The following is a 23,458-nucleotide window of genomic DNA, read 5'->3' as shown; positions in this document are numbered from 1 at the left end:
GGTTGAACAGCCTATTCTGAGACTGCATCAATGGACTCAGGGTTCCAACCAGCTTTCTTTTTAGTTTCCCACTTAATAATGACAAGATATCTGAGAAAAACCTCTAACAAGAAACCACATCAAACAGAAAAAATGCAGGAAAATGACTGGAGACAGAAACTTCAAAAAAGCTATCATTAATATCCTCAGAAATAAGACATCATATCCATGAAATAAGAATAGGATGCTATAACAAGGAGTATTCATAGGGCAAAAAAAACAACTTCTAGAAATTTAAATATGATAGCAGAAATGAAAAACAGTAGAATGAATGGAAAATAAAGTTAATAAAATCTCTTAGAAAAGTATAACATCAGTACAAAGAAATCAATGGAATCTGGGGATTGAGAGTGGGGTGGCTATAATCAAAGAAATGAATTTAGAAAAATTTCCACAACTTAAAGACAAGAGCTTCCAAATAAAAAGGACTCAACGCAATGGATAAAAATAGACATATAACATAGCATATCTTTATTAAATTTCAGAATACAAGAAAAAAGATTCTACAAGCTTCCAGAAAGTGAGAACAAACAACAAACGATACATTCAGAATATCAGGAATGAAAATGGCTTTAGATTTCTCAATGGAAGCTCTAAGGTAAATGAACAATTCCTTCAAACTTCTGAATGAAAATTATCTCCAACCTATAAATCTCTACCCAGGCAAAGTACCAATTAAGTATGACAATGAAATAAAAACATTTTTAGATCAGCATTGTCTAAAACAATTTTTGTAATGGAGAATGTGTTCCAACATAACAGAAAAATAAACCAAGAAAGAGGAAATATCTTTGATATTACACAAAACAGAGGCAAAACATTATAGTAAAGGGTATTTGTAGGATGTAAAGGCAAATAGCCCAGAAGGCCTTAGGAGAGATTATATTTTATGAAGATTAAATTGTGTAAGACCCACTGTTTCTGAGATTTCACATCTTTCTCCTTCCTGGTTTACACCTGTTAATTGGAGTATTGATGTATCTCTATGTACAACTGAGATTTAAATAACTGGAGGAGTTAGGAGTTGAACTAATAAAAAATATACAGAAAACTAAGATAACTCAAGAGAAAATAAAATGTTGTACAAGGAAGAAAAGTAGTATTTGTATATTATAGGCTTAGTTGTAATTGACATGTATGTAGTCATAATAATATACACTCTAAATACTAATCTGACCAAAATTTTAATACGGCTATACAGAGATAATAGAGATGGACAAATATGTGTGAGAGTGAAAGGAGAGGGTAAGAAAAGTAGGTGGAAAAAGAGCTAAATCCTCATCTCTATAGTTAAAGTCAGTAGGTAATGCCAAAAACTGAAAAATCAAGTAGTATTATCTGTATGTATGGTTTCCAGAGCTATAGAAGCAAATATAAAAAAGAATCAGCTAGAAAAGTTGCAAGTGGTTGCCTCTGGAGGAAGCGAACAAAAGAGAAGGAAGGCAGAAGATTGCTATTTTTCTAAATAATTCTTAAAAGATTTATATTTTAAATGATACATATAAAAGTTTTATTTTCTTTGATCTCCTATGTTCCACTGATTTCTTTGTACTGATGTTTAATTTTGGGAGAAGACTTTCTTAACTTTAACTTTCATTTGTTTTACTGAGTTTTTTATTCCCACTGCTAGCAATGAACAAAATTAAAGGTATACAAGACAAAATGCTTTCCCCTTAAGATCAGAATAAGGCAAAAATGTTCACTCTCAATACTTCAACATCGTACTAGAGGCTCATGTCAGTGCAGTAAGACACGAAAAAAAAAAATAAAAGGTATACAGATTAAAACAGAAAAAAAAAATAGCATAAATACAGATGTACAGACCAACAAAACAGACTAGAGAGTCCAGAAATAAACCTTCACATTGTGGTCAAATGATGAACAAAAGTGTCAAGATAACATAATGGAGAAAGGACAGTCTCTTCAACAAACGGTGTTGGGAAAACTAGATAACCACATGCAAGAATAGATACATCTTATATCATATTCAAAATTTCACTCAAAATGGATTAGAAATCTAAATGTAAGACATGAAACTATAAAACTCCTAGAAAAAATCATAGAAGAAAAGCTTCGTGATATTGCAATGATTTCTTGGCTTTGACACCAAAAGCACAGGTAAAAAAAGCAAAAACAGACAAACAGGACTGTATCAAACTTGAAAAGTCTGTGCAGCAAAAAAAAATAACAGTGAAAAAGTAACCTACAGAATGGGATGAAATATTTGCAACTCATATATCTGCTAAGGGGTAAATATCCAGAACATATAAAGAACTCAACTCAAGAACAAAAAACAAATAAGCCAATTTAAAAATGGGCAAAGGACTAGAATAGGCATTTCTTAATTGAAGATATAAATGGCCAACAAGCATATAAAAAGACGCTTGCCATCAGTAATCATAAGAGAAATGAAAACCAAAACTACAATGAAATATCATCTCACACACCTTAAAATGGCCACTGACAAAAAATAAATAAAAATCAAAATTAAAAACAGGAAAAAAAGAGTGAGGGTGTGGAGAAATTGGAACCCTTGTGCACTACTAGCAGGACTATAAAATGGTGAAACCACTATGGAACAGTATGAAGGTTGCTAAAAATATAAAAAATGTAATTACCATACGACCCAGCAATCCTACTCCTGGTATGTATCCAGTAGAACTGAGAACAGAATCTTGAAGAGATGTTTGCACACCTATGTTCACTGCAGCATTATTCACAATAGACAAGATGTGAAAGCAACCTAATTGACTATCACCAGATGAATGGATAGAGAAAATGTGGTATATACATAAGAAGGAATATTATTCAGCCTTCAAAAAAAAAAAAGGAAAACCTGTCGTATATTACAACATGGATGAACCAAAGGACATTATGCTAAATGAAATAAGCTAATCACAGACAGACACTACATGATTCCACTTATATGAGGTATCTAAAGTAATCAGACTCTTAGAAATATAAAGTATAATTGTGGTTGCCAGAGACTGAGGGGAGGGAGAAATGGGGAGTAGTTCAATGGATACAGAATTTCAATAATGCAAGATAAATAAATTCCAGAAATATGCAGTATAACATATGTATAGTTAACACTATAATGTACACTTAAAAACTGCTAAGGGAGTAAAAATTTATGTTATATGTTTTGTACTACAATAAAAAAGGGGGTAATCAAGAGGGAAGAAGAGGGGGGGAATGAAAAAATAAGACTACCCCAATTGCAGATGACATGAATGTTTATGAAAATGCCGAAGAATCTACAAAAAGCTATATCACCTGATAAGAGTTAGCAAGGTAAAAGCATCTTTTTCGTGCTCTATTTAGTGCCACATTTTTTGTATTTGTTGCTTGTTGTTGATGACTTCACTGTTTAAAATGGCCCCCTAGCATACTGCTAACGTGCTGTCTAGTGTTCCTAAGTACAAGAATGCTGTGCTGTGTCATATGCCAAAAAAATGTGTTAGATCAAGCTTCATCCATGCATGAGTTATAGTGCCATTGGCTATAAATCCAATGTTAATGATCAACATGTATTGAATAAAGTGTCTTTAAAAAGAAACACACACAAAAAAGGCTATGTACTAATCCACTGATGAAAATGTCATGATCAGACACTCACAGGAAGCTAACCCTATTATTTCCCCTAGGAGAAATGGTTCAGTATTCCCTAATTTACTGTTCACAGTGACTTTACAGAATGTAATTACCATAAATAACAAGACTCAATTGTACTAGTAATAAACAAGACAGTACAATTTACAATAGCAACCAAAAATTATGACTAACAAAATATGTGCAGGGTATGTATACTGAAAACTACAAACGACTTATGAAAGAAATCAAAGACAACCCAAACATATAAAGAGATAAGCTGTGTTGAAGACTCTATATTAAGGTTTCTGTTCTCCTCGAACTGGTCTACAGGTTCGATGCAATCCATTCAGAATCCCAGCAATTTTTTTTTGTAAAAAATTACAATTTGATTCAATATATGGGTCAATGGAAAAAGAAAGTCTAGAAATAGCCCCATACATATAGTCAATTGTTTTTCTACAAAGTTGCAAAGGCAATTCCATGAAAATGGGAGTCTTTTGTAGAAACGGTGCTGAAACGACTAGACACGCATGTGCAAAAATACAAACCTCAACCAATACCTGTAATGTGCAGCATGGTGATTATAGTTAATAACTCCGTATTGCATATTTGAAAGTTGCTAAGAGAGTAGATCTTCAAAGTTCTCATAAGAAAAAAAAAATTTTTCTAACTATGTGTGGGGATAGATCTTAATTAGACTTATTGTGGTGATCATTTCCCAACGTATACAAATAGCAAATCATTATGTCGTACACCTGAAACTAATGTTGTATGTCAATTATACCTCAATTTAAAAAAAGAGAAAAATCTTCGATCTTGGTTTCTTAAAACTTTTCTTAGATACAACACCAAAAGCATACTCCATAAAAGAAGTAAATTAATAAATTGGGATTCATCAAAATTTAAAACTTCTGCTCTGTGAAATATGCTGTTAAGAGTATAAAGGCAAGACACATATACACACAAAAGACAAGCCACAGATGGGGAGAAACACATAATTGACAAAGACTTGTATCCAGAGTATATAAAGAATTCTAAAATTAAAAAAAAAATTTTTAAATGAGCAAAAGATCTGAATAGACATTTCACCAGAGAAGATATGCAGATAGCAAGTAAACACATTAAAAGATGCTCAATATTATTAGACACTAGGGAAGTGAAAAATTAAAATCACAATGTGAACTACACACCTATTAGCATAGCTAAAATACAAAATAACAATACCAAGTATTGGAATGCTCATACATTACTGGTAGGAATGCAAAATGGCACAGCCACTTTAGAAAGCAGTTTAACCAGTTGCTTAGAAAGAAAAACAGATTAGCATTTTCTTAGAAAATTAAATATATGCTTATGTCATATAACCCAGCAATCATATTACTAGGTATTTACTCAAGAGAAATGAAAACTTATACTCATTGAAAACCTATATGTGAACATTTATGCCAGCTTTATTCATAATCACCAAAAACTGGAAACCCACATCTCTTTCAACTGGTGAATGGAGAAACAAATTGTGGTACAGCATTACAATGGAATACTATTCAGTAATAAAAAGGAATGATCTACTAATAAGATACATTAACATGGATGAATGTTACTACAGACTGTGTCCCCCAACACACACAAAAAAATCGTATGCTGAAATCCTAATGTCCAATGTAATGGCTATTAGGAGGTTGGGCCTTTGGGACATGCTTAGGCCATGAGGGTGGAGCCCTCATTAAAGGAATTAGAACTCATAAAAGAGAACTCCCCACACACAAAACTATCTTGCTCCTTCTACCATGGGAGGCTACAGTGAAGACAGTCATCCACGAATCAGGAAATGTGCTCATCAGACACCCACCAAATCTGCCAAAGCCTTGATCTTCAACTTCCCAGCCTCCAGAGAAATAAATTTATATTGTTTATAAGCTACCCAGTTTACGGTATTTTGTTATAGTAGCTCAAACAGACTAAGACAAATGTCAAATGCGGTATGCTAAGTGAAAGAAGCCAGACAAAGACTGTAAAATTCCATTTATGTAACATTCTGGAAAAGGCAATATAGGAACAGAAAACAGTTCAGTGATTCTAAAGGCTGGGGATGTGAAGAGTAGTCAACCACATGGGGCAAAAGGGCATTTTAGGTGTGATGAAACTGTTCTATGTCATGGTGGTGGTGGAAGTGATGGTGATGTGACTATGTCTGTCAAAACTCACAGAACTGTAAATCAAAAAAGAACATAAATTTTACTGAATGTAAATTATACCTCCAATAAAAAAACTGAAGACGAACACCAAAAAAATAGAAATATCACTTTCAAACTTGCTGAGGAAAACATTAAGAAAACAATCCAACAAAAGACATAAAAGGAATGGGCAAGCTCTATAAATACAAATAATAAATAAGATGGTAGAATAAATCTACATATGTCAGCAATCATAACATAGATTAACTCACCTGTTAAGATACAAATGGAATAAATCAAATCCAGCTGCATGCTTAAAAGGTAGACCTAAAACAAAATAACATCAAAATATGAAATTAATTAAAATAAAGGCATGTTAAAATCTCTAAGCACAATTCCATGAAGCCATAGCTTAGTGACATCAAGACTGAAAGCTTTGTATTTGTATGATAAGATTCCACAGTACTATCTTATTCCATGTTTTTTAACCTCAAAAAATTAAACCAGATTCATAGCTTTTAGGTGAGCTCATCCTGTAGGTTACCCATTTCCTCCACTATAATTTAAATAGCACAGTGCTGGCAAATGGATCCAGTATAATTTCCAAAGGTGTTGTAGCAATGTGATGATAGTCATTAAGTAAACTGAAGTCAGGACAGTGTATTTTCAGTAGTTATAAATTGTTTAAGTGGATTATCAAGTATAAATACCACAATTACAATTGTTTTTTCAAGAATGCTTTGTACTGTAAATCACTCTAAGTACAATATATACCCCTAAATTGTTACACGCAGCCATACAACACAAATGTTATTTTCTACCTGAATCTGTCAAATGCTAGGAGATAATACTGTTAATACTTCTAGGAGGAAGAAGGAATCAGTAACAAAGGGAGACTGACTGGTTGTAAATTAAAAAGGTCAAAACTGGACAGAAAATGAACAAGGATGAATTTCAGATAATATTCCTATATCCCAGCTGATACAGCTGTATAAACACAGAATTAAGGTAAGGGTTTGCTGAAAATAAAAATTAAAACTTATTTGTAAGACTTTAAACTTTTTTCAAAATACTTTTACATCTGCAGTATTACCTAAATTTCAAAATAATAATTTATGGTAGGTATTGTTATCTATTTGAGAATGAAACTGAGACATGAAGAATAAGATATAAAGATCATACTTAGCAGCAGACCTAGAACTGGAAGATAAATTCTGCTAATCTCCATTCCTATGTCTTTTTCTAGACCTTGATGACTTAAGTGAAAAGTGAAAGTACAGCCAGTCCCTCATTTACATATAAAACCCACTTACATATAAAACTCACTCTTAATTGGCTATTCTATCAGAGCACACTATTATAATAAACATACTTTCCTGAAATCTCATTTAAATAAGCTCACCTAGTGCACTCTAAATTATTTCATTTACAAAATCAAGTGAAAAAAAACAACACCTACAGCAAATGTAATCACCTATCACCTATCTTTATGACAACTTCAAAACAACAATGTTATGGTTAAGTGCTACTTTTCCTTTGTTATAACTCTACTAAGACACCACATAAAATAATTTTAAATTTTTTAAAATGTCACAAAGTGATATTTTAAGGCTTACGTATCCTTTTTTTTTTAATTATTTATTTCAATCATACACTTGTTTGTGCTGTTGAACATAGCAAGTGACAAAACTTTCAAGTGACAATTAGGACAAATTCTGAGAAACATTGCTCAAATAAACCCCAACTAAATCGTTCTATTAATGTGTGGCAGTAGTAATAATTATTTCCAAGTACTACCGTCTAGGATTTGAATGTCCACTTTTGGAGCTACCTGACACCCAATAATTTTATGATGTTATCATAACTAGGTAAAGAAAAAATTCGAATGACTAAAACCTCCAAAGATAACCTTAAAACACAAACAAATGTGTTAAGAGATACTTAACATTGTACAAGCACTCAAATACAGCTAATACCAAATATTTTATCAGTCAAGAACCTTGGGAGAAAATTTGACTGCTAAATGCACATTTATCACACAGCACTCTTCATTTAACAGCAAAGAAAGTAGAGGACATAGTGATCTGAACATAGAAATGGTCTCCACAACTGTATGTTATAATAACTGTAATAGAAAGATTTTGTGTATAATAGGATTTTTTCCCCTACAGGTTAGAAATTAAAATTTTTACTTAAATGGAAAAAGTATCCCATGAGAGATCCTATCATGTGGGATCTATGTTATAAAGTTTGGACTGGGTTTCAATAACAGAGCCCCTTAATAATTTAGTAAATTCTATTATTTGCATCTTCTTCAAACAATGAATTCCTAAAGTTTTCATTCTTCCCTTTCTCAAAAAACTGTGTAATCATAGTTGCTGCAGGTAAAAGCAACTCAGAGGGAAGTGTTAGCTAGAGCAGCACCACTTCCCATCTACTAACACAAAAAGCTGCCCCTAATCCTCAAAAGTATATATTTTTTAAATTGTATTCTAAGAAATGTTCATACCATATAATCCACTTCTTAAGAAAACAATCAGAAATGAAGACAAAGATTTATGTGTCAGAGTTTATCACTGTATTTTTACAGTGTGGAAAAAAAACAGAAAAAACCTAAATGTTTAACATCAGACTGGCTCCATGACATGGAAGGTTATAGTCTTTAAAAAGTTATTTTTAAGAACTATTTAATGTCCTGAAAATATATTTTTTTTATTTTTTTGCTAGGGAAAGGCCAGCTATAAAACTACATGAATCTTAATCCTCAAAATATAATAATTATGAAAAAGTTTTTTAACAAATCAATTGACATTTTGTGCATGCTAAACTAAGGTGACCACAATAATCTACATGCTAGATTTTGACTACAGAACTGAGCAGAAAAGTAGAAAATTCTATCATTCAGTACTAAGACTTAAGCATATTTGATTTATAAATTAATTTTCAGTCAGCCTCACATATTCCAATTTTTTCAAAAACAGAAAAAGAGATGGAAGTACCATCCTTTTGGACACTATATGGCATTCAACCAACTGAACCTTAAAAGCGCAAATATTTAAATCATAAGCACTCCATGTTTCCACTATCTTCATCTAAAAAATAAAGAATTTGTGTTTTAAATCATTTGAGATGACTTTAAGATACTCTGAAGATAGAAAATTAAGGAGGAAATTTTTATATTTAATGACTGAAATCAGAAAGAAGTAATCAGTGGGGCTCCTTGTGGATCTTCCATAACTTAATGTAAAATTTGAATCTCAACTCTGCAATGTGACCTCAGACATGTTCCTTAACTTCTCTTAATTTCCTCACCCATTAAAAAAAAAAAAAAAGAGAACAATTTACCCACAAGACTGCAATAAGCATTAAACTACAAGCACAAGGTTTAGCACATGATGGGGAAATTCAGGAAACGTTAGCTATATTTTAAATAATCATCCAGCTTGATTGTGGGTAATCTCAATTATATTAGCTTATCTAAAATAAATCCCACAGCTAAGTAATACTAGCTCTGAATTCACTGGAAGTACGAAATGATCATACAATTCATTACACAATACAGGAATCACTGAATGTATCAATCAAGTTGACAAGTCCTTGAATAAGCATAGGTATAATGTGGTTTGGCTGAAAAGAGGATGAAAGGATAGTGAAAAGACAGACTATCCTATTATTTAAAGAGTAAACCTAAAAAGCAAATTACAAGAGAGAAGGAAGAAAACAAGTGGAAAAAGGAAAAAAAAAAAAATCTAACAATGGCATCTAGAAAAGTCAAGAGCTTTCACCAGTTAGGGTCCAGCTGGAAGACAGTAAAATTGGAAGGAGTTCCTAGATAGGGATACTGACTTTGCCATTTATCAAGGCATAAAATGATGGCTACAGCAGAAATAATACCTTAAAAGAATGTATGATTAGTAGAGTACCCTTTATGTTCCTATTAATGTTAGTGAAATGTCCCAGGTTTTAAATGACAGATTCAATTAGTGTTCCAAATCCCGACTGGCGGATTAAATCTCTATAATCCAAGTATCCCCAGCCCCTACGTACATACACTCATCAATTCTTGGTTGAAAACTTAATCAAAGTCTGAACTATGTAACAGAACAAAAACGTGAGTTAAGTTTTACCTCCCAACAAGACTTGTAGTACTCTTCATGGTAGGGACCATTATAAACTCCAAGTAAAAGATAAGAGATAGACGAAATCATAGTCATTCAAAAAAGAAGCCGGATTACAACTATTTTGCGAATTATTCAAAAGGGAAACCAAGTTACGATATTGTAAATCAGCACAAATTCATAATTACTATAAACGTATATGTATGTGTCCATATATACATACATATACTGCTAACGGTGGATTTAGCTTTATACGTTAATTACTGCATCTTTAAACTTCAATGTGAGTTTGTGTTGTGGATGAAGGCTGGAAGGTTGAAGAGTCGGATGTGAAAATTGGATACGATCAGGCCTGGTGATTTCCCAGGTTTGTCACCAATTCGCAGTGACCTGATGTGTCTCAACAAAAGAAATCATCAAAGCTTGGCACAGGGGCCTAAAAAGTAACTGAACAAAAAGCAAGTAATGTAAACTGAACATGCTAGAACGGTAACATTATTGAAGCGCGAGGTTTTTGATGTCCTGACCACTGCTGAATATCCTGACACACGGTAGGCGCTTTAAAGAATTGAATTAACAGAACATGGATGTCTAAACGTATTTTGATTTGCATTCATTTTGGATGAATGCAATATTACTTCCAGAAAAATCTCAGATAAAATGCAGCGACACTACAAAATACTAGCATCACAGGCCCCACTAACAAAAAGACTAAAGAAAGGAAAATAATGAAAGGTCTCATCATAATGGAGAGCCCTGTTCTCCTGGACTTTCCAGGGCGTGCTGGTTCAGATCGGAACCGTAGGGACAAGTTCCCTAAGACTCCGAGGCTCACCGCCACAACCCGGCGGACCCGCTCGCGCTGCCAGGGATCCCGCCGGAGCCGACAACCGGCCGCAAACCGCCAGCAGGATCCCCAGCCCGGGCCACGCCTGACTGGCACTGCGGCCCGTTACAAACAGCGGGTTTCCGCGGAGTGGGCCGGGCCAGAGGGCTGCACTTACCGACCCGCGGCTCTCCCCGCAGCCGGGCAACCCGGGCGGGAGTGAAGTTGCGGGGAGGAAGGGAGACGCAAGTGTAGACCGTGGAAACGAGAGCATTCGTCAGGGCCTAGCACAGACCTGGGCGTCCCGCCTTCCCCTCGCGCAACAGCGGTTGCCGGGCCGCGACACTCTAACTACGGTCACCGCGCGCCCTAATCCTGTTTCTCCTCTTCCCGCCCGATTTGCCGCACGCTCACGCCCCTCCTCCAAACCCAAAAGATTCCTTGAGGTCCCGAAAACGCCCCTTCCCCACCCCCTCCCAGTGCGCGTGAACGAGGCAACCTTTAGTTCTCGCGAGAGGTTTTTCCCCTCCCCCAGCTAGTGAGTGCGCGAACGAGAAAGGAGGAGGGCGTTCCAGGCGAAAGCGCTGCGGACGCCATTATCCTCTGTTTCTCTGCTGCACCAACCTCGACGTCTTGCCTACGTCCCGCTTGTTTACGGCCTTTAGGTAATTAGGGTTATTGGGGCTTCGGTATTACGGATTTAGGCAGGGGATTGGCCTCCCTAAAGGCCGCGTTGACTTTTTTCAAGCCCGGTTTTCCTTGGGCCCTTAGCGGCCTTACAGCCTGAAGGGAGGCGCCGACGGGAGGTGGGGCCGTCACCTCCTCCGGCGCCTCGATTGACGCGGCCTTGAGCCAATCGCTTCGTTCTCGCGCCACCGCCGAAGCTCGAGCAGCCAATCGGCACCGCGGCGGGGTAGGAGAGCGCGGGGAGGCGGGGGAGGGCGGTAAGGGCCTGCGCTCGTTCTCTGTCTAGCTGCGACCGGCTGAGGCGGCCCGGCGGCGTAGGGACGGCGGCCTCGCGCGGTGAGGAGCGGAGATAGTCGAACGGCGCGTGAAAGCGAGAGTCAGACCAATTTTTCCTTTTGAGGGAGGCTTTTGGGGACTACTTGGTGGTTGGCCGATTCTCAGCGAGGGAACGTTGCCCAATTTCCCCTCCCCCCACCTCCGCCATTTCCCTGAGAGTATATCCGCAGTCCGTGTTGTGGTAATAGAGGCTTTGGGGCATTGCGAGGCATGTGTCTGTGGGATGAGCTGTAATTTAGTAGACAAGAGGTCCAAGACCCTTGCGTAAGAAGAAGGGGCCAGCGGGCGGCACCCGAAGGCGGCAGAGAATGAAGCCGTTCTTTGGATTTCGCCGCACTTTAGCTTTCTCAGCTTGATCTTGGAGCTGAAGCTGGAGCGGGGGAGGTCGAATGGTCGGGGCTTCCTCCGTTGCTTTGTCTCTCCCGCGGTGGGGGGAGGGTGCGGGGGATGAGGTCTCGGGACCGCGTGGTGGGTGGGGGAGGGGGGGTCGGCGCTCGGCTCCGCCTAGTAGCACGTAGTCGCCATTACACGGGCCGCCATTTCCTGTCGGATCCGGGAGAGGAGAGGTGCGGCGTTTCTGCTCTCGCCTCTGGCTTTTTCAACTGTTACCCTCGGCTGTTGCCGATCCCGGTATCAGGCGTACGGGGGGCGGGGGGGGGGGGTGGTGTACCTCGGCTAGTCGCGCGCATACTTAGCTATTTTTGAGGTCTTAGGAATGGTGACTAAAGGACCGCGGCAACGTTTTATTCCTAAAAATACACTGTTTACCTTTAAACTTTTTTATCCAAATTTTCTACCACACATTACTAGTGAATTTAGTGATGGGCCAGAAGGAGAGCGTTTCAGTTAGTCGTTAAACGTTGTGGAGAGTGGGAGGCGTAAATGTTTCCTTGATTTTTTAGTGCTGGCCTACCTACCTTTTTTAGCAGAGGCCACATGTCGCCTCCTGCCAGTCCAGAGACGGCTGTTTGCAGTCTCATCGCCAGTCTGGTTGTAGAAGGGTAATTGTTAGGTTATATCCTTTTTAACCTAGTGTAAAATACCCTGCTCGTGTTCGAGGGCTCTACTACCTCTTGAATAATCGGGCAGCTCTGGCAGTGTGGTTCTGTCTGCTCTTATATTCGTTTTTGAGTTAGATTTTTCCGGTAGATTGACCCGATTATTGAATGTGGCTTGAATTTGTCTTCGTAAACTTTCGAGGTTTTTGGAGAATAGCATTTCAAGTCACCAATGGAAAAAAAACTAAAAACTGTTTAAAATGTTAACACTAGTTTTACCTTTTTATAAACTTATGCTCGGGGACAAAATCAGCTCACAGGCTTATGCGCCTTTCGTCTTCTATGTATTTATCACATAAAATTACTAGTTTCCGTGATGGGATTAGATCCAATGGCAAAATAGTGTTTGTTTTTTGTCGGAAAATTAGATATGATTGTTTTGGGTTTTTAAGGCAATCATTTGAAGGTTTAAGGCCCTAAAAGGAAGAAAATTTTAGAAAGAGCGCAGTTGTGTTTATTAGTGTTTAGTAATCAGCGATCAAAACCAAAACTTGATTTATGTTGGTTTCTGTAGGCTACTGCAGCACTAGGGTGTCAGTTGGTCCCGCCCAGAACACTTCAGTTCTGCTCTGCAAGGATATATAACTGGTACGTTCTAGACGCAGAGTCATTTCTTTGCCTTTTTAAAATATATATATATTTAGCAACATGCATTGTTTACTTTCCAATAAGCCAAATGTACTAGCTGCTTTGTTTTTCAACAGATCAGTGTGTCCATTTAATCCAAGAAAATGGAAACTGAACAGCCAGAGGAAACCTTCCCCAACACCGAAACCAATGGTGAATTTGGTGAGAAAACATTTTAATTGTAACAATTTTATATTTTCATTCTATTTGTGATTGTTTAGTTTTAGATCCCTGTCAGTTACAACTTGGCTTTTATTTATCAACTTAAATAGTAACATTTACAAAGGTAACAGACCAGAAGAAGCCGATAGTTGTTCCCCGCCCCCTTGCATTTTGGAATTTCTGATCCTTTGAAGTATTGTCACAGTATCTTGTATTTAGAAAAGGATGCTGGAAGGGAGCATGCTTTGATTCGTATTTAAAAGTCCAAGAATGTAAGTGCCTTTGGCCTTTTCAGAAGTACTTGGAATTAGCAACAGACCTCTTCAAACAGAAAGAGTTGCTTTTTCTAATTTAACTTATAGGGTAAAACAAATATAATCGAAGATGCTGATATTTTCTTTGATGTCTAAACTGTTAATTTCTAGGTAAACGCCCTGCAGAAGATATGGAAGAGGAGCAAGCTTTTAAAAGATCTAGAAACACTGATGAGATGGTTGAATTACGCATTCTGCTTCAGAGCAAGGTATAAATTTTATTTGTGAAAATTTGAAAGTGCTTCTTAACTAGAGTAGAAATTAAGATAGATAAAGTTCCGATTTGGCCCTCTGGTAAGCCTTTAAAGCCTTATAGGTTGAAGAATATGAAAGATTTGTTTCTGAACAGACTTGTAGGTCATCCTGAGTCTGTTTCTGTCTTTTGACTAACAAAATGAAATCTTAGTATAGTGAGCCACTTACAGGTCAAACCAGGAGAAAGGGTGTGGGTAATCTTAAAGCATTAATGGATTAAAGATTATACCTTGATTACATTGTGGATTTGATAGAATATGTCCTGGTTGTCAGTTTACTTGATTAGTATTGCTATGCCACAATGTAAAGGTGTATCTGCTATTAAAAAATTTTTTTTTAGCCCGTGTACTGTAAAGCTAGGGCTTAAGTTTATTCTGACATTCTGAATATTCCAAAGCTCTGTCTTGGTATTTAGACCGCAAAAAGCACATAGACTCTAGATGGTTTTTTAATTAGATGATTTTGATATCCTCCAACAGAGTTTTCATTTGCTTTTTTGTTTGTGTGTTTTTGGTTAAAGCTTAAGAGCACTGAAAGAAAAAGGCAGACTTAATTTCTTGTCCTTTTACTTTTTCCAGAATGCTGGGGCAGTGATTGGAAAAGGAGGCAAGAATATTAAGGCTCTGCGTACAGACGTAAGTATTAAAGAGTTTAAACTACTACACAACAGCTTCAGTTTATGTGTGTGTAGAAATTTAAAGAGTTGCATCATAGAAATCATTTAATAGTCTAGAGACAAGCCATCGTAATAATTGATTATATAGATAATTTCAAGGTTTGCCATTCCCAATTTTAACAAATTTCAGATTGGGTTGGAGGGGAGTGTCTATTAAACCTCTTCACTTTCTAATAACTTTCCACCAAATTCTCTTCAAGATAACATTTAATTAGAAATAACAATTGTAAAAACCCTTATGTACCATTTCCCATGTATGAATCAATTACAGTATTACTGAAAACCATTGCAGGTGGCTGATAAAACTCAATTTTTATTTCCCTTTTTTTAAAGTCATCCATCTGTTCTTTAACAGCTTGCACATGGAGCACAAAGAAATTAATGTTGGGCTTGCATGATTAAACATGGGTAAAGACTAGAGTAGGCACTTAATATTATGATTGGGAAACCATTTGTCCATGCCAGTGATTTGAGTCTTCATATAGTGGGTTGACTCTTGTGATTAGACACATTAAATGTTGGTATCACACCATAAGTAAGCATAGTTATAGGACTTGGCTACACCAAAATTTCTTTAAATTTTTTTTCTCCTAGTGAACACACTCTTTCTTGCTGAAATTGAGGCAAATAGTAACTTTGTGTTGAATACTTATTTGATAGTATTTCATTTCTCTCTTGGTCGCAGATCTTTGTATGTTCCTCTTTGATTACTGTAAACTGAACTTGAAAATTTGTTTAAAATTTTATAAACTTTTGCCTGTTTAGGATCTAGGATTGCGTTTTAAACCTCCAGGAAACCAACTAGTCTTTTAAGAGTTAAGGTTTTTGGTGGTGTGGGAATTTTTGTTTTGTCTTATATAAACCTCTTTCCTCTTAATCCAGATGTTCTGTATAATTATCTGGGTTATTAATTTCCCCATTTCCTCAAGCACTTCAGTAAACTGAGTCATGACAGGTTTTGTGTCTACCCTCATGAGCCAGCCTGCTACTGAAACATTTGTTAAAAAAAAAAGCTAGTACCATCATTTAAGGTCCTTAAATGTTAAGCCACAGTCAGATATAGAGAAGTCCATTATTGTGTTAGTCTTCAGAACAACTTAAGCTTGTTTCATTAATTGAGAGTATGAGTATAGTTTGTATTAAATTAAAATTTATTGCTTTTCCCCCTTTTCCCTCTCCTTGTTTTTTTGGCCATATATCTCCGTTGCCCATGTACTGGATCGACTTACCCCTGCGTTGCCCACCATGACGTTGGCCCATCCGCCCCTGAACGCCCATGTGAAAACCCTGGTTGGCTATGCCCAAAAATGTGCTCGTTGCCAAACGGGTACCATACTTGACAACTTCTGATTGAATGCCCATGCCCAATGCCAACATCCACGAACGCCAATGACCAATGCAGTACAATGCCAGTGTTTCAGTCCCAGACAGCAGTGGCCCCGAGCGGTATGTCCCAACAGTTTATGCCTCACTGCCTGATTAGAAAGAGAGAAATGTATTTTATTACCTGCCTTTTATATAATTAAATAGTATCCCCTTTAGACGGTGTATTGTTTTTCAAGTTTCTGTCTTATTTTCCCCATTAAGTCTTTTTGTCACTGAACTTTTACCGTGAGTTGCCCACCCAAACGATCCACTAATTTTATTTCAATGGAAGGAGCACAGCTTCAAGTGTTGCATATTTGCTGCATTGTAAATCAGATTGTTACCAAAATAGTCTCTCGCTCTGTCTTTGTGGCCCACCTTGCTTCCCAACATTGCCTGTTCATAATTTTTTCTGATGAAATGCTAACTCTGGTTCACTTTCCTTCACTTCTCATTTGTGTTGTCTTTGTTTTGTCTCGCATTTGTATTTGTTTTCTTGCAGAGCCCATTAGTGATCTAATTTCTAACTGGTATTCATAACCTTACTCCAAATATAATGTTCACCACTTGCATATTCCCCCACTTTGCCTAAGAGAAGGTGTGCCAGTTTTACCAATGTAACAGCGAGGGTATCCTTAATTAACTTAGTGGTGGCGGGGAACATACATATTCAACTCTGCTTCAGTTCTGGTCAGTTTATTGCCCACTTAATCTGAGCCCTTCCAAGAGCCCATTCTTTCTGTCTCTCTGCAAGTCTCCTAATATTGTTATGTCTGTATTGGGCATAAAACAAAATGCATGTGTAAATCTATAAATAGGCTACTTTAAATGGGGAGTGTTAAATAATTGTAACTTCTCTGTAAAAATTTGTATGACTACCTGGTGATGAACACAAAACTCATTTTTCTTTTCCACCTTTTTTGTACTATCTGGTATTTGTGATGTTTGACAGCATATTGAGTATCAGTGCTGACATTGAAACAATTGGAGAAATTCTGAAGAAAATCATCCCTACCTTGGAAGAGGTAGGCTCATTTTTCTGTGTATTTGCCAATTGAGGCGGAGGGGTGGTGGTGGCGGTGGTTAAAGTATGTTTAACTGGGGCATAATGGGGGAGGTGGAGAGACAGTGGATATAAGTTTGTAGCAGCAACATCTTGACAACCTACATAATGTACAGGGTTACTGTACCCACCTTACTGGTTTTAAAATGTAGTCTGACCACTTGAGTAAATAGAACTGTCTGTGGTCACATACTTTAATGGGTTTAGCATATATTTTATGGGCTTTAGTTTTAGGGGAGGTGTTTGGGTTTTTTTAATGAGTTAAAATATTGATTGTAGGACTATTGGAAAGGCCTGTTTAATCTAGTTTGAGGATTTTAAAATTCTGTAACAGATGTAGAGAGAAAAGCATTGTATGTACATAGATTCTTAGTATGTAGATTAGCAGTTTCTTGTTTTTTAATGACATAGATGTGAAATATGTTGTAGTAGCTTTACCAATATATGCGACAATAGCCTGATCACACTAGACACTTAACCTATTACTCTTATTTTTCTACTTTCAGGGCCTGCAGTTGCCATCACCCACTGCAACCAGCCAGCTCCCGCTCGAATCTGATGCTGTGGAATGCTTAAATGTATGTCATAGTGCCATTGAACCCCACTGAAGTATGGAGCCTGGCCCATAGGATCAATTTTATTTTTAACATAGTGTACTTTTCCCGTCTCTATAGAAAAAGGCTTAAAAACATGATAAATGAATGGTCTTACAACTCACTGTTGACCCTGCTCCATGCTGCAGTGGGAATTAACTACATTTGCAAAGTGCTTTGCAGTCATTTTTATTATGGTGTTATTTGAATGTTAATAATAATTTTGTGGTAACAGCGACATGCTAAATGGCTGCAGTGTGGGTATGGTGTTGCAGGACCTGAAAATAAAATAGTTTTTTAAGGTGGTGCAGAATGTCCTTTTTTGGGCCTGGCTATTGAGGATAATAAGCACATAACTGGTAAAGTTATTGAAATATAAATTCAGGTTGCTCACTGCAACAGTATGTTATGCTTATAGCAGATAAGTGTGTATTGGGGAATCCTTGATTTGGGACTAAAATTTTATAACTCTCCCTCTGCAGTACCAGCACTATAAAGGAAGCGACTTTGACTGCGAATTGAGACTGCTGATTCATCAGAGTCTGGCAGGCGGAATTATTGGAGTCAAAGGTGCTAAAATCAAAGAACTTAGAGAGGTAAACGCAACTGTTTGATTTTCTGCTATATTACTGGAAAGTAGTTTTTCATGAAGAATTGGTTTAATGGGCTTCTCACACTCCCCCTTCTCATTTTCTTTCCTGAGATTCCTCATCACTTCTATATTTATCCAGTTGCTATTGAAATACCACAAAAAAGATCTGGCCACGTTATTTTGCCAATTTGTGTGTGTGTGTGTGTGTGTGCCCTGAAAAGTTCTAGTATTCAAAGATTTTTATGAGTGGTGGGTTACTGAATGCAAATGTAAATTTATTTGAATCTTAGATTTCCTAATTTTTCTCCCTTTTGTGCATTTTTTTTTATTCTGATGGATTTATTTATTTATTTTTGTGCATTTATTGCAGAACACTCAGACAACAATCAAGCTTTTCCAGGAATGCTGTCCTCATTCCACTGACAGAGTCGTTCTTATTGGAGGAAAACCTGATAGGGTTGTAGAGTGCATAAAGATCATCCTTGATCTTATATCAGAGGTATCTTCAGAACACTTTATTTTTCATTTCATGAAACAAATAGATGTCAAAAGTAGTTTCAGAAGGTTTAAACAAATGACTTTTACTTGTCCTTTCCCTTTTTTTTTTTTTTTTTTTTTTTATCGCCAAGCTTTAGCCGTCACTTTACTTTAGAAATACTTTGCGATTGCTGATGAGATTTTTATGGCCTGTAGATCTTCAAAAGAAGTTTTTACAGTATTGCATTGCACAACTTCCCATGCTTCGGTATGGGTTACAGGCTTACCAAAGATACTGATCGCCTTATCCCTTGGGATGGTTGCTCTTTTTCATAGACTCCACTGTGAAATGCAAAGGTTTCTAGTCTCAAGATCTAAGATTTAAAATAGTAAGCTGGCAGTTATTCCCCCAAAAGCAATAAAAGTTACTTTTTATTTAGGACTCACCAAAAGTACTGAATATTTTCAGTCTTTTAATATTATTTTACCTGTATTCTTGTCATGTCTGAAGTACCTCCCAGAAGAAATAAAGGACTTTAAATATTGTTTGTAGGAAAAAATGGTAAGAACTAAGGCTATTTTCCTTCAATCTATATAACATTGCTATGTTTTTGTTTTAGTCCCCCATCAAAGGACGTGCACAGCCTTATGATCCCAATTTTTACGATGAAACTTACGATTATGGTGGCTTTACAATGATGTTTGATGATCGCCGTGGACGTCCTGTGGGATTTCCCATGCGGGGAAGAGGTGGTTTTGACAGAATGCCTCCTGGTCGGGGTGGGCGTCCAATGCCTCCATCTAGAAGAGATTATGATGATATGAGCCCTCGGCGAGGACCTCCTCCCCCTCCTCCTGGACGAGGTGGCAGGGGAGGAAGCAGAGCTCGGAATCTTCCTCTTCCTCCACCACCACCACCTAGAGGAGGGTAAGTTTCATTCACACATTATTAACAGAAAAGAGGCTGTATATAGGGGAGCAGAAAGGGTAGGTTTTTGATGTGTGATGTGAACAAGCTGAGATTACAATACATATTGTTGCAGAGATCTAATGGCCTATGACAGAAGAGGAAGACCTGGAGACCGTTACGATGGCATGGTAAGACTTACTTATCAATGTATATAAGGGCTGTGAGGGGTCTTAAAATCAGATAATTTAACTTTTTTTTATAACAAGTATTGTTAATTAAAAAGCTTGTGTTACAAGCGGACTTCTTATTAGCCACTTAGTTGTTTGCCGAAATATTGAGACTTTATTGAGCCATCTTTATTCCTCCAAAGTATGATTTAATGATGTAAAATAAAAATTGAGCATGTAAAAACAGTAGCTCTGTGACAAAGTGTCAGGTTTTTGTTGATCGTTCTGTCTCTTAACACAGGTTGGTTTCAGTGCTGATGAAACTTGGGACTCTGCAATTGATACATGGAGCCCTTCAGAATGGCAAATGGCTTATGAACCACAGGTTGAGTATCGTGGGTATTTGCATTCATATCAGTAATAATTATGTTTGGCTACTCACCAATAAGTATTTTATTTTTTCTCATTGATGTTTGTTTCTTTAAATGCTATGTACTTCAATGATTTCTTCCCGTATAGATTGTCTTCTGAAATAAACTTACTGGGGAGGATGTGGGAGGACTTTGGTTTTTCTAAACTGAGAGATTTTAGGAATATTAAAATATCTGAAGAGTAATTTTGAAGACAGAGTAATTTTGTTTTTTTCTTTGTGTTTTTAGGGTGGCTCCGGATATGGTAAGTTTTCTCCTTTGTGAAATCAAATATTTTTACATGCTTTCTAAATGAACTTAATGCTCATTATTTAAATCAGATTATTCCTATGCAGGGGGTCGTGGCTCATATGGTGATCTTGGTGGACCTATTATTACTACACAAGTAACTATTCCCAAAGATGTAAGTACCTTTACTATATTGTAAAGAACGTTTACTAAATCATTCCAAGTACCCTAACTTATAATAAAAGGTTTTAACAGAAATATTTCATTTTAGGCTGGAAATTGTGTTTTAGAATTTAAGTGAGGTGTCATTCTCTAGTTTTTGAGTTTTGTTAGGTGATGGTCATTACTACCAAAAGCTGTTAGGTTTTGAGCCTTTTATTAATTACAGAAAACGTTGAAGTGTAAATACATTATAATTCAAGCCTTAACGAGTTAGAGGGCATTAAAAATAAATAACTACAAAGTTAATATACTTTATGGTCATTAAAAATATGGGTAATGTCATTTCTTTTAAAAATTTGTTTTTGAAATTTTTCAGTTGGCTGGATCTATTATTGGCAAAGGTGGTCAGCGGATTAAACAAATTCGCCATGAGTCAGGAGCTTCGATCAAAATTGATGAACCTTTAGAAGGGTCTGAAGATCGGATCATTACCATTACAGGAACACAGGACCAGATACAGAATGCACAGTATTTGCTGCAGAACAGGTCAGTTTAAGTTTATCTTTATGTTAGTCTACACGTACTAAAACTTTAAGCTTTCCTCTCAATTGATTTTTCTTTTAGAGGCCATGGTGTCTCAACCTTTTGGGGACCTAACTTCTAAACATTCTAATAGCTTTGCTTTAATTTTCTTCTGCTTTCTTACTAAAAACGGAGACAATTCAATACTAATCTTGCTGGAAGAAGCCTTAACCAAGCAAACTTCTCATTTCTCTGGTGAAAACTGCTGCCAAAACCACTTGTTATAATTATACAGAGCCTGTAGAAAATATAGAAGATTCAGTGGATGTTGGTCTAGTTCTGTGTGGAAGACTAGTGATTTTGTTGTTTTTAGATAACTAAATCGACAACAAATCACAGTCTGCCATATGGCACAGGCCATGCCTCTACAGGACAAATGATTGGTGCTGTAAAATGCAGCATTTCACACCTTACTGGCATTTCTTGTCTTTTCTACCAAACATTAACAACTTTTGATTTCATCTTCTTAATTCTGCTCTACTAATGTCTGATTTACTATTAATCATTTTTAATTTTACATTGCTCTTAATTTGTAATTGTGCTAATGTTTTAATTCTTCTAATTATAATGGACATGTTTATCATTTAATTTAGCATTGAAATTGTCTTAATGTTGATTAAGATGTTACGAACAAAAATTCTAATTCGTACTTTTTTTTCTTTTCTTTTATAGTGTGAAGCAGTATGCAGATGTTGAAGGATTCTAATGCAAGATATTTTTTCTTTTTTATAGTGTGAAGCAGTATTCTGGAAAGTTTTTCTAAGACTAGTGAAGAACTGAAGGAGTCCTGCATCTTTTTTTTTTTATCTGCTTCTGTTTAAAAAGCCAACATTCCTCTGCTTCATAGGTGTTCTGCATTTGAGGTGTAGTGAAATCTTTGCTGTTCACCAGATGTAATGTTTTAGTTCCTTACAAATAGGGTGGGGGGAGGGTGTGCAAAACTAACATTGAAATTTTGAAACAGCAGCAGAGTGAGTGAATTTTAATTTTTGTTCATTGTTGGTTAAAAAGGAAATTTCCCCCTATGTAATTATTGTGAACACTTTGCTTTGTGGTCACTGTAACATTTGGGGTGGGGTGGGACAGGGAGGAAAAGTAACAATAGTCCATATGTCCCTGGCATCTATTCAGAGCAGTGTGCAGAATGTAATGCTCTTTTGTAAGAAACGTTTTATGATTTTTAAAATAAATTTAGTGAACCTATTTTTGGTGGTCATTTTTTTAAGACAGTCATTTTTCAAATGGCTGGATTCTCCAACCCACCCCCAAACTAAACACTAAGTTTGATTTTCAGCTCCTCTGTTGGAATAAATAGATGCATCTCTTCTTGGACATAGGCAAAATAACTTGGCAGATTCAGTTCTGGTGATTTGATGGTTTGAAAGTCCATTGCTTGGGAAGAAATTCCATAATACACATTCATGCTTATAATAAGCTGGGGATTTTGTTTGTTTTGCAAATGCTTGCCCCTACTTTGCAACAGTTTTCTATGTTAATTGTGAAGAACCAAGGTGGGGAGCAGTACTACAAGTTGATTAATGGTATAAATATATACCAAGAGCCTAATGGCAGCAAGTTTTATAATCAGAGTAATAGTTGGTTATGGAAGTGACTGATGCTAAATAAATTCTGGTTTTTTATTAGATAATTTCTCACATATAGATTTAAACTGTCAGCCTGCCTAGTGTCTTATTAGTTAAACTTTGTAAAATATATATATATTCTTGTTTTTCCATTGTATGCAAATTGAAAGAAAAAGATGTACCATTTCTTTGTTTTATGTTGGATTATGTAGGAAATGTTTGTGAACAATTCAAAAAAAAAAAAAGATGAAAAAAGTTCCTGTGGATGTTTTGTGTAGTATCTTGACATTTGTATTAATAGTTAAAAGTTCACTTCCAAATAAACTCCCTTAATGCTAGAATTGATGTGTGCCCAATTTGAACAAGGGTTGATTGACACCTTGTAAAATTTGTTAAAACGTTCCTCTTGTAAGGAAATACAGTAATCTTAAATTATGTA

At 36.5% G+C, this 23,458-nt stretch overlaps 2 protein-coding genes across 13 annotated transcripts in view; one reads left to right on the top strand and one right to left on the bottom strand.

Moving 5' to 3' along the window:
* The window catches only part of RMI1 (RecQ mediated genome instability 1), a 20,859-nt gene extending 9,709 nt beyond the window's left edge, over positions 1-11,150 (bottom strand). Inside the window, exons 1-2 of one of the 2 annotated variants that reach the window (XM_011372061.2) lie at positions 10,930-11,150; positions 6,080-6,134 (exon numbers count right to left, since the gene is read on the bottom strand). The gene's annotated coding sequence lies outside the window, so the exon portion shown is untranslated. The remainder of the gene's footprint in view (positions 1-6,079; positions 6,135-10,929) is intronic. The other variant, XM_011372063.2, reaches the window with a different exon arrangement.
* Positions 11,148-23,458, top strand: HNRNPK (heterogeneous nuclear ribonucleoprotein K). Of its 11 annotated transcripts, none has more exons than XM_011372050.2 (17): positions 11,148-11,416; positions 13,347-13,420; positions 13,537-13,621; positions 14,047-14,144; positions 14,769-14,825; positions 16,269-16,312; positions 17,184-17,256; positions 17,801-17,872; positions 18,370-18,483; positions 18,850-18,978; positions 19,577-19,884; positions 20,000-20,054; positions 20,335-20,418; positions 20,693-20,708; positions 20,785-20,867; positions 21,231-21,400; positions 22,109-23,458. In XM_011372050.2, exons 3-17 carry the CDS (start codon positions 13,564-13,566, stop codon positions 22,140-22,142), a joined length of 1,395 nt encoding a protein of 464 aa, XP_011370352.1. In that variant the 5' UTR covers positions 11,148-11,416; positions 13,347-13,420; positions 13,537-13,563; the 3' UTR covers positions 22,143-23,458. The 11 variants fall into 11 exon arrangements, with proteins under 11 accessions (XP_011370352.1, XP_011370358.1, XP_011370360.1 ...); XM_011372056.2 differs by having other exon boundaries at positions 22,169-23,360; XM_011372051.2 differs by lacking the exon at positions 11,148-11,416 and adding an exon at positions 11,636-11,774 and having other exon boundaries at positions 22,109-23,360.

The sequence above is a fragment of the Pteropus vampyrus genome, unplaced genomic scaffold, assembly GCF_000151845.1.
Source record: "Pteropus vampyrus isolate Shadow unplaced genomic scaffold, Pvam_2.0 Scaffold199, whole genome shotgun sequence".
In the NCBI taxonomy this organism is placed as follows: Eukaryota; Metazoa; Chordata; class Mammalia; order Chiroptera; family Pteropodidae; genus Pteropus; species Pteropus vampyrus.
Note: the sequence above shows the minus strand (reverse complement) of the source record. Positions and strands in the feature narration are given on the sequence as shown.